At 43.5% G+C, this 11,410-nt stretch overlaps 1 protein-coding gene across 1 annotated transcript; it reads right to left on the bottom strand.

Annotated features, from left to right (window-relative positions):
• Window positions 1-1,940: 1,940 nt before the first annotated feature.
• Window positions 1,941-9,433, bottom strand: LOC138955732 (probable G-protein coupled receptor B0563.6). The gene is made up of 5 exons (XM_070327282.1): window positions 9,163-9,433; window positions 7,552-7,723; window positions 5,582-5,749; window positions 4,595-4,809; window positions 1,941-2,258 (listed from the first exon to the last, which is right to left on the bottom strand). Exons 1-5 carry the CDS (start codon window positions 9,378-9,380, stop codon window positions 2,039-2,041), a joined length of 993 nt encoding a protein of 330 aa, XP_070183383.1. The 5' UTR covers window positions 9,381-9,433; the 3' UTR covers window positions 1,941-2,038.
• Window positions 9,434-11,410: the final 1,977 nt, after the last annotated feature.

The raw sequence follows: 11,410 nt of genomic DNA, 5'->3' as shown, positions 1-11,410 counted from the left end.
AGTATAAGTTTCAGACGCCTGTTTATGTATAAACTCTCCACCTCCCTCGAGCCTTCACTCAAAATATGTTCCTTTTACGTTCTCAACACGTAAAAACCAGTGTTCACTGACAAAATGCCAGTAGTATGTAGAAAATTATAGGAACACGCTGAACCCGTGTAAATATAGTTAAATGAGAATGTTCTGTTCGAAAAGCTCTAGTTCGTGCAGGTGTCCACACCCCACGTTGTCACTACTCCAATGAAATCATAGATACGAAAGACAACGGTGGTCAACGGGGTGCGTACGACATGGTGCACTTAGCTTTATCTCTGCTGCTGCTGCTTAGCCGGTATGCTGGTTAGTCGGTTCGCTGGTTAGCCGGCCCGCTGGTTAGCCGGTTCGCTGGTTAGCCGGTCCGCTGGTTAGCCGGTCTCCTGGTTAGCGTAGCTTCAACAGGTCCCGCCAAAGTCAGCCGTGCAGATGTTACAGGAACTCGAAACGAAGGCTGCAAACAGAAAGCATCGGTGCACTAAACATGTCAGCTACCCCTCACCCACCACCTTAAAACATGTCATCTTTAAATATCTCATCGAGCACGTGGGCCTGCACAAAACTGACTTTTTACAACAACAAAACAGCCATTTTCCGTCCTTCTCTCCCTATCTGCAAAAACCATATACAGATTAGTATTTTAGCGTCACAGAGAGTAAATTATGCGCTAACCTGGAAAGAACAACAGAGAGTATTTCATTCCACAACACAGACTCATCAACAGCGTTAAATAATGATTTATTACCTCAAAAGCCTATGATTGTAACTCTCAATGGAAGCAAAGTCCGCCTCCTCCCTGGAACAGTCTCTGTTCGTCAACAGTGACCCAAAACGTCCAGAACCCCTTGTCGAATCCTTATGCGAAAGCCATCGCCGACGAAGGAAATGTGACGACTTGTCCTCAGCAAAATACGTGGCAGAGGAAAGGAATAACTTGTGGAAGTTCCCCTAGAGTGCCGAATATGATACTCGGTGAAAAACCATCATACTCTAGTAACTGTGTGTTAGGTCCTTCCCCTTCTGCCGCTGGGTGTCAAGTGTGTCGTCCTTGAGTCTCTGACAGACCACCTAGCCAAATACACGTGACTGACCTTGTCACCAAACCAGTCCAGCTATACACAGTTTTGCCTCCCCAAGCAGGAAAAAGACACGAGAAACTCAATCCCTGAAAATCCCTGAAAATCCCGTGCGCGCTGTCAGCGAAAAAAACCGTCAGCCCTATGACAGCAGAAACCTGCACTGTGAAGCTCGTGCGTTTCAAAACATCCGTGCTCGGGAGCACTGTCAGCAAAAACTCTGCTGTGTCCAATATCACGCACAGGCGCTTTCTATCATACATTGACCCAGAACAGGCACTCCACTGAGTGACGCTTTCTTGGTCTCTGTCACCCGATCGTGACAAACGTCTCGGTCATTGTTATTGTGAGCGGGCCGAGACTACTTGGCAGATCCAGGGTCTCGCTTTCTTGCACAGTTTCACCTATGCTTACTCTGTGTGTGTGTGTGTGTGTGTGTGTGTGTGTGTGTGTGTGTGTGTGTGTGTGTGTGTGTGTGTGTGTGTGTGTGTATGTGTGTGTGTGTGTGTGTGTGTGTATGTGTGACGGAGTGATTGAGTTTGTGTTACTGTTTGTCGATTTCTTACGTGAGCCTTGAAGGCTTCGCCTCTTGTTAATCTATAAGTTTTCCTTATCCTGTGCGCGTGCGCGCGTGCGTGTGTGTGTGTGTGTGTGTGTGTGTGTGCGTGTGTGTGTGTGTGTGTGTGTGTGTGTGTGTGTGTGTGTGTATGTGTGTATGTGTGTGTGTGTGTGTGTTTATGTGTCTGTGTGACACATGTTTGCTTTAGCTGATAACAAAATCCATGTTAAATGATAAAAGAGACACATAAATCGTACTTGATTCTTGTGGGATTTCTTCTTCTTTTTCAGCGTTCAACGGCTGTGTCTATTATAGTCTGAGGCCTGCTGATGTTATAAACTCGCCAGACGGTCCAGACCACGCAGGAGCATCAGATGTGTGAGAATGTCCCTGGTGTTCCCCCGTTTAAAGATGGAACAGACTGATCCGTGAATGTGTAGGATGTTAAAGAGTGAGTTAGAGAAACTAAAGGAGAAGTTCTATCTGCGTTCAGACTGTTCTCTCGTCGCTGTTGCTGCTCCTCCCGACTGGAACGACAGGAACTGCGCGTGCAAAACAGTTGGATGAATTCTTGTCGGAATCGGTTGCCACTGGAACATGCACAGGAAAACACAAACTTATGAATAGGTTGCCACTGGAGCATGCATAAAAACCACAAGCCTATGAATAGGTTGCCACTGGAACATGCATAAAAAACACAAGCCTATGAATAGGTTGCCACTGGAGCATGCATAAAAACCACAAGCCTATGAATAGGTTGCCACTGGAACATGCACAGGAAAACACAAGCTTATGAATACGTTGCCACTGGAATATGCACAGCAAAACACAAGCCTATGAATAGGATGCCACTGGAGCATGCACAGAAAAACACAAGCCTATGAATAGGTTGCCACTGGAACATGCACAAGAAAACACAAGCCTATGAATAGGTTACCACTGGGAGATACACAGAAAAACACAAGCCTATGAATAGGTTGCCACTGGAACATGCACAGGAAAACACAAGCCTAGGAATAGGATGCCACTGGAGCATGCACAGAAAAACACAAGCCTATGAATAGGTTGCCACTGGAACATGCACAGAAAAACACAAGCCTATGAATAGGTTACCACTGGGACATACACAGAAAAACACAAGCCTATGAATAGGTTGCCACTGGAACATGCACAGGAAAACACACGCCTATGAATAGGTTGCCACTGGAACATGTACAAGAAAACACAAGCCTATGAATAGGTTGCCACTGGAACATGCACAGGAAAACACAAGCCTATGAATAGGTTGCCACTGGAACATGTACAAGAAAACACAAGCCTATGAATAGGTTGCCACTGGAACATGCACAGGAAAACACAAGCCTGTGAATCTGACAGTTGTGTGACCTACTTGCCAATGTCTGGCATAGTCACGGCAATGACACACTCAGTTGGCAAACTGTCATAAAACAAGCTAAACTGAAGTACACGCAATAAAAGAGCGAAGATTTTATAAGAAAAGACTATGGTGATCGAAGTATGCAATACACGTGTGCTAAAATTAAACAAGTCGCGTAAGGCGAAAATACAACATTTAGTCAAGTAGCTGTCGAACTCACAGAATGAAACTGAACGCAATGCAACGCAGCAAGACCGTATACTCGTAGCATCGTCAGTCCACCGCGCACGGCAAAGGCAGTGAAATTGACAGGAAGAGCGGGGTAGTACTTGCGCTGAGAAGGATAGCACGCTTTTCTGTACCTCTCTTTGTTTTAACTTTCTGAGCGTGTTTTTAATCCAAACATATCATATCTATATGTTTTTGGAATCAGGAACCGACAAGGAATAAGATGAAAGTGTTTTTAAATTGATTTCAAAAATTTAATTTTGATAATAATTTTTATATATTTAATTTTCAGAGCTTGTTTTTAATCCGAATATAACATATTTATATGTTTTTGGAATCAGCAAATGATGGAGAATAAGATGAACGTAAATTTGGATCGTTTTAAAAAAAAAAATTTTTTTTTACAATCTTCAGATTTTTAATGACCAAAGTCATCAATTAATTTTTAAGCCACCAAGCTGAAATGCAATACCGAAGTCCGGGCTTCGTCCGCCTGGATGCACCCTAAAGGTCTTTCAGCCGGTCCCAAGCCCGGATAAAGGAGGAGGGTTGGGCGTGGGGTTAGCAACTCCACCCCGCCAAAAAAACCAACTTGCTACAGAAACCGCAACTGCGGCCCTATGCTCCACAGGGAGTCTACAGGAATAAGTCAAGTCAAGGGCTTCGTCGAAGACTACTTGATCAAAATTTCAACCAATTTGGTTGAAAAATGAGAGCGTGACAGTGCCGCCTCAACTTTCACGAAAAGCCGGATATGACGTCATCAAAGACATTTATCAAAAAAAGGAAAAAAACGTTCGGGGATATCATACCCAGGAACTCTCATGTCAAATTTCATAAAGATCGGTCCAGTAGTTTGGTCTGAATCGCTCTAAACGCACGCACACACGCACGCACACACGCACGCACACACGCACGCACACACGCACACACACACATACACCACGACCCTCGTTTCGATTCCCCCTCGATGTTAAAACATTCAGTCAAAACTTGACTAAATGTAAAAAGGATAGCATGTACAGAACGAACAAGCGACGCTTTTAGTATATCATTGTTTGTTCCACTTCATATATTTTTGTTTTGTTAGACTGAACCAGTGCAAACACTTAACGAAAATAACAAGCAACAAACAAAATGAAATAAATGTAATGATTTGTGATCAGTTTATCTGCATGCATGTTTAATAATGGATTTTTTTTCTTAGCCTCCTGGGGCCAACACCTTATTAAAAACTTGTGAAAAATTGGTGAAATATTGAACCAGCACGGCAAAACCCGAATATCACACGAGAAATGCAAGCAACGAGAGAAAACAAACCTGAGACAGTAGAGCAGAAAGTTGATGGCGTGGTTGGTGTAGGAGAGATTGTTGAGGATGGTGCGCACCAGATGGTACACCGCCTTCTCGCGAGGCGAGGTTCGAATCCACAAATACCGCTCCACTAACAGCATGGTGGCCACTGGGCCCACAAGCACCAGGAAGGCACAGGTCACCATTAGCAACATCATGGTGATTTGACGGTTCGGATCCCCCTGCGAAAAAAACACAATTCAGACATGAGTAACATACCGGCCAGTTTTATACTGATCGGCATGACAAATCAAAGTTGTTGGTTGTTCGTGTGTGTTTTTAAACAAATTTTGCAGTCATGACGATTGATACCAATGCGTGGATTTTACATGTTCAACCTCCAAGCTGATTGTTAAAGTTACTGTGCTTGTCACTTCCAGGTGAACGAAGGCCCTAGGGCTTTCAGTCATGCCTCAGGTATCTATCCATTTGAAATTATACCAAGTTTTATTGACTTTCTTGCAAGGAGTCGAAAACTCAAATACGGTATTCTCACGAATTATTTTGGTCTATTTTTTTTTAATTTGATTTTAGTATCGTGACATACAATATATATGACATAAAGCTTATATTAACGAATCCAAGGGGAAACATAAAAGAAGAGAACACGATGGCGAACATTATCAAGATACTAATTTTAGAATATTTATAACTGCAAACAGAAAAGCAAGATACAAAAATAGTGGTTGGGGAAGGAAGGGGGGGGGGGGGGGGGCGCGGTACGTACAGAATGGGACAAAATAAAAAATAAAACGAATTAATTTTCATCATTGTACTAGTAGGGCAGCGTTTAGCCTCGATCAGGCCCATCTGGGACGGCTCTGTACGGAGTAGACCTAACACACCAGGATCAAAACAGACAGAAAATCCAGGCTTTTCTGAAACGTTCACCTCCGCTCCAGCCTTTTGCCCCCATCATAATGCATCCAGAACTCATTCTCTCGACATACATACCTGTCTAGTAGAGTGGTCCGAACTCTGCCGTGTGTTGGACCATCGGAACTTGCGTGACTGCCTCATGTGTTTTACGATCAGAACGTTGAACACCACCAGGCTGATGAAGGGGATAAAACAGTAGATAGACCCGTCTATCCACGGCCACACCAGCCCGTATGTGTGTATCTGAAACACGAGTAGGTATAGGCTGTATATCCCTGCTCAGAGCCGGTCCTAGTATAATAGAGGGAGGGGCTTCAAAAATAAGACAGATTTACAAGGGCTAGCCAAGCGGGGTGATGATGTTAAAATTTAGCATTTGAAAGGAGTATTGTGGGCATCTCCTTGAGAACAACGGTTACATTTGCCGGGTAAGGGAAGGAGGGGGCTTCCGGAACCAATATCCTTTAGATCCAGCCCTTCTGTTGATTGCTCGTTTGCACTGTATCCACGTAAAAAGTTTGTATTTTGCTCCAGGCTTTGCCGAGGAGGATTGGACTACAAGCTCTTGACAACGAGGTGAGCGGGGCTCCGGTGTACTCTCCTGCCGCTCTAGACTTGGACGCCGCAGCAACCCGAGAGCGCACAGAGAATGCTGCAAAGCACAGACGTCATCGTCGGACCCGACTCATTACCATGAGACTCTCCTGCCAATAAGAAGACACAACCTTTGGTAAAGCCCGTCCTTAATTGAGGACGAAGTCGACTACGCGAAGCTTCGCGAAATCTTTATATAGTTGTTCTTTCTGAAAGAAGAGTGCTTTTTGATTCAACTATAAAATCACACTCGAAAGAGCAGAGTGCATTCCCTTGGACTCCATAAAGCTATGCTGAAAGTAGTTCAATTGCGACCCTCCACCACGAAATGAGTCGCATGTCACCTTTGCATGATTTTCATATTTTTACATTTTTCTAAAGAGTTTTTTATGCTCTATCCAGTGGTGAAAACCGTTTTAGAAAAGAGCAAAAACTGTTTGAGTTATAAGCCTGTGACTAAGGTGACCCTCACACTGTTACTAGACACCCACCGGACTTATATTATGCCTAGCGCAGAACCGCGCGAGGCGACATGCGACTCATTTCGTGGTGGAGGGTCACAAATAAGGAACGAATTCTCGTTCAGGAAGCTTCGCGAAGTCGACTTCGTCCAATTAAGGACAGGCTGAAAGGGAACGCTCCCGACGCTTTTTAATGCTGTTGACTCTTTGACTACTTTCCAACGATCGCAAAATAAATCTTTCTTTTTGTTTTTAAGAACGTATGAGGGAAGACAATCTTTGGACGTGATGTACAGCGTTTCGAAAAAACGTAAAACGGGACATTACTTGCGTAATCTGAAGAAAACAAGATTATGCCGAAATCCCTAGTCTATGTAGGTGGGCCGTGTTACAATAACCACAGATTTGTGTTTTTAAATTGTAAATTTATGTTATTCTATGTTATTCTATGTTATTTCATGTTATTTGTTTTATTTTATTTTAATTTAATTTAATTTATTTTGTTTTATTTTATTTTATTGCATTTATGTTAGTTAAGTTTAGTTGAGTTTAATTTATTCTATTACATTTTTTTAGGATATTTTATTTACTTTATGATATTTTATTTATTTTACGATATTTTATTTATTTTATATTTTATTTTATTTTATTTATTAATGTATTTATTTACTTATTAGGAGGGGTGGTTAAGTCCCAGTGTTCTTCTTCTTCTTCGTTCATGGGCTGAAACTCCCACGTTCACTCATGGTTTTGCACGAGTGGGTTTTTACGTGCATGAACGTTTTTACCCCGCCATTCAGGAAGCCATACGCCGCTTTCGGGGGAAGCATGCTGGGTATTTTCATATGTTGGCCTGGGAGATCGGAAAAATCTCCACCCTTAACCCACCAGGCGGTCGCGGCCGGGATTTGAACTCACGACCTTCCGATAAGGAGGCCGATGTCTTATCCACTCGGCCACGGCGCCCGTCTTAAGTCCCAGTAAACCTACTTGCTGTGAAGATCCGGTCAGCGTGCAGGTGTCCTCCTTGAGGTAGTCGTTCCAGGTCATGCGGCGGATGACGAGGTGATGGGCGTTCAGCAGCAGAGTCAGCAGCAGGACTCCCGCCACCGCCTGCTTGGCTCGCCTCGCCGTGAACCATCTCATCGCTTTCAGGGGGAACCTACACGGCAAACGGGAAAAATCATTTTAAAAAAGTAATTACATTTTCAGTGCTGAAAAAATCAGCCCCTTAGCACAGTTGCAACGTAAACAACATTAAAGAGGTTGGTTTAAACAGTGTTTTATTCAAAAATGTATGGATAAAATATATATTAAGCATGTTCAGGATCAACAACAAGCTATAGGCTTATAGTGGTGATCCTAAAAGGAGAAATAAACATACGGATGACAATATCTTGCGGCGAGATATTAACAGATTGTTCTTCAAAAAGGTTACCAAGGTTTGTGGGTTATCATTTGTCATCGTCTCTACAGCTGATATTGCTCTTCGAGACCGATGCAATATTGTTTCCTATCTCATTTCGCATGGTAAGCTCCGTGCTTATAAGTATTTACAATCAGGTCTAACACTCTTGATAAAGGACACTGGATGGTACGGAGTATGGAAAAGATATTCCTATAAAACAAAGGCCCCCAAAAAGTGGTCAGTTTTATTTGTGACCTAGGGTTCGTCAGAAGTAACCGCGAAAGAAACTCGTAGGGTAATGCGAGAAGCAAAAGACAAAAATGATAGGTTTATGAAACGCTAACTTGACTAGAACGAAACATTCACAAATCCTTTGTTTTTCGTATCTTTGTTCAAAACAGTTTTGTATTTTGTATCCTACCGGCACGGTTGGCCTAGTGGTAAGGCGTCCGCCCCGTGATCGGGAGGCCGTAGGTTCGAACCCCGGCCGGGTCATACCTAAGACTTTAAAATTGGCAATCTAGTGGCTGCTCCGCCTGGCGTCTGGCATTATGGGGTTAGTGCTAGGACTGGTTGGTCCGGTGTCAGAATACTGTGACTGGGTGAGACGTGAAGCCTGTGCTGCGACTTCTGTCTTGTGTCAAAGCAGCACCGCCCTGATATGACCCTTCGTGGTCGGCTGGGCGTAAAGCAAACAAACAAGCCAAAATGTTGTATCCTTGTACAAAACAATTATGTATTGTGTATCCTTGTACATGAATCCTTCAACAACCCACAAGAACCTAGATCTATCGATCTTTAAATTAGACGAACAAAATACATAACTCACTGATGATAATATTAATGCAATGAAGGATACTTATCTTCGGTTGTTGGCTTTCCCCATGTGATAGGAAGCAAAACTTGAATAACAAAATACAGCTCACACACTCTAAATGGAAGTGTTCTACTTTTGAATACACTTTTTGTAACCAGTTGCGAACACTGTGTGATCAACTACTATATAATTCTACTGGCAAAAGTAACACACACTGTGAACGCAATTTAGCGTTTACCATGTGTGCTACTTTTTCTAGTAGAATTATAAAAAGTCTCACACAGTGTTCATAAATGGTTTTAAAAAAAAAGAGTGTTCATAAGTGGAACACTTCCATTTTCAGTGCATTTTTTATTGAGGAACCATGGTTACTCACCGGATGGCAAGGTAGCGCTCTGCGGTCATGGTGATCATGACAACCACGTTGGAATGCAGGGAGAAGTAGAGGAGGAAGAAGATGAGGCCACAGGTACCCTTGACCATCACCTCGTGGCCAGGGAACTTGCTCACCAGGAACAGGATGTTGGTCACCTGCACCAGGCTGTCCGTCACTGACAAGGTCGCCATGTAAATGTAGGTCGAGGATCGTGGCATCCGTGGTGACAGCAACACGCATAGTGACAACACGTTGCCGATAATTCCAAGGCCTGCAACAAAAGATAAAATTGTCATTTTGCTTGTTTGGTGATATCAGTGGTAGATAAGCAAGAAAGTCTGGATGACAGCAACACGCACAGAGACAGAACGTTGCCGAACACTCCAAGGCCTGCAACAGCAACAGATACAATCGTAATGTTGCTTGATAACTTGAACAAGACTGTACTGTTATGATCGAGTTAGCGCCAAGGTCGTACATTTAGGTCGATGACCGTGACATCCGTGGTGACAGCAACACGCACAGAGACAGAACGTTGCCGATAATTCCAAGGCCTGCAACAGCAACAGATACAATCGTAATGTTGCTTGATAACTTGAACAAGACTGTACTGTTATGATCGAGTTAGCGCCAAGGTCGTAAATTTAGGTCGATGACCGTGACATCCGTGGTGACAGCAACACGCACAGAGACAGAACGTTGCCGATAATTCCAAGGCCTGCAACAGCAACAGATACAATCGTAATGTTGCTTGATAACTTGAACAAGACTGTACTGTTATGATCGAGTTAGCGCCAAGGTCGTACATTTAGGTCGATGACCGTGACATCCGTGGTGACAGCAACACGCACAGAGACAGAACGTTGCCGATAATTCCAAGGCCTGCAACAGCAACAGATACAATCGTAATGTTGCTTGATAACTTGAACAAGACTGTACTGTTATGATCGAGTTAGCGCCAAGGTCGTAAATTTAGGTCGATGACCGTGACATCCGTGGTGACAGCAACACGCACAGAGACAGAACGTTGCCGATAATTCCAAGGCCTGCAACAGCAACAGATACAATCGTAATGTTGCTTGATAACTTGAACAAGACTGTACTGTTATGATCGAGTTAGCGCCAAGGTCGTACATTTAGGTCGATGACCGTGACATCCGTGGTGACAGCAACACGCACAGAGACAGAACGTTGCCGAACACTCCAAGGCCTGCAACAGCAACAGATACAATCGTAATGTTGCTTGATAACTTGAACAAGACTGTACTGTTATGATCGAGTTAGCGCCAAGGTCGTAAATTTAGGTCGATGACCGTGACATCCGTGGTGACAGCAACACGCACAGAGACAGAACGTTGCCGATAATTCCAAGGCCTGCAACAGCAACAGAATACAATAATAATTTTGCTTGATAACTTGTACTGTACTGTTATGATCGATTCACTGCGAAGGTCGCCATGTAAATGTAGGTGAAGGACCGTGACATTCGTGGTGACAGCAGAGATGATTCCAAGGTCTGATCTGTAACAACAGATAACATCGTCATCGGGCTTGGGTGGCGTCTTACTGTATGGCAGCTCGCTTTCCCCAATGAGAAAGCAGCCCGGATTTCCATGAGGGTAACCCACAGGACTAAATACAATCTTATCCTTATTTGTATCTGCATCCTTATCCTTGTTGAATTGGACAAGACTGTACTGTTACGAACGATTCAATGCCAAGGTCGCCATGTTAGTGTAGGTGGAGGACCGTGATTTTCGTGATGACATCAACACGCACAGAGACAGCACGTTGCCGATAATTCCAAGGCCTGGAACAACAGGTAACATCGTCGCTGTGCTTGTTAACTTGTACAAGACTGTCCTGTTATGATCGAGTCGCCAAGTGGCGAGTGGTGAAACAGTGGTAGAGAAGCAATGATAGCAGCAAGCACATGTACCGAATGTAGTAAACGATTCAATGGCCTGCAAAAGCAGTGGATCCGGTATCCCATTTTACAAACTTCAAAAATCAGGCCAGGGAGTCTTAAAGTGGAGGTACATTTGCAGAGACTATGAAACAGAACATTTTGTTTAAATGCATATTCAAACTGCCATATAGTCTATTTTAGATAACTCAAAATGAGTGCTCTAAACTTAAATCATAGAATCTTCTGAACCATCCAATACAACACTCTGTTAGGAAATGGATTGCAATATAGATTCAATAATTCATAACAATCACTCAAAATCTTCACTTGCATCGAAAC

This window comes from Littorina saxatilis, linkage group LG2 (assembly GCF_037325665.1).
Source record: "Littorina saxatilis isolate snail1 linkage group LG2, US_GU_Lsax_2.0, whole genome shotgun sequence".
Classification (NCBI taxonomy): Eukaryota; Metazoa; Mollusca; class Gastropoda; order Littorinimorpha; family Littorinidae; genus Littorina; species Littorina saxatilis.
This window is presented reverse-complemented; position numbering and strand designations above follow the sequence as displayed.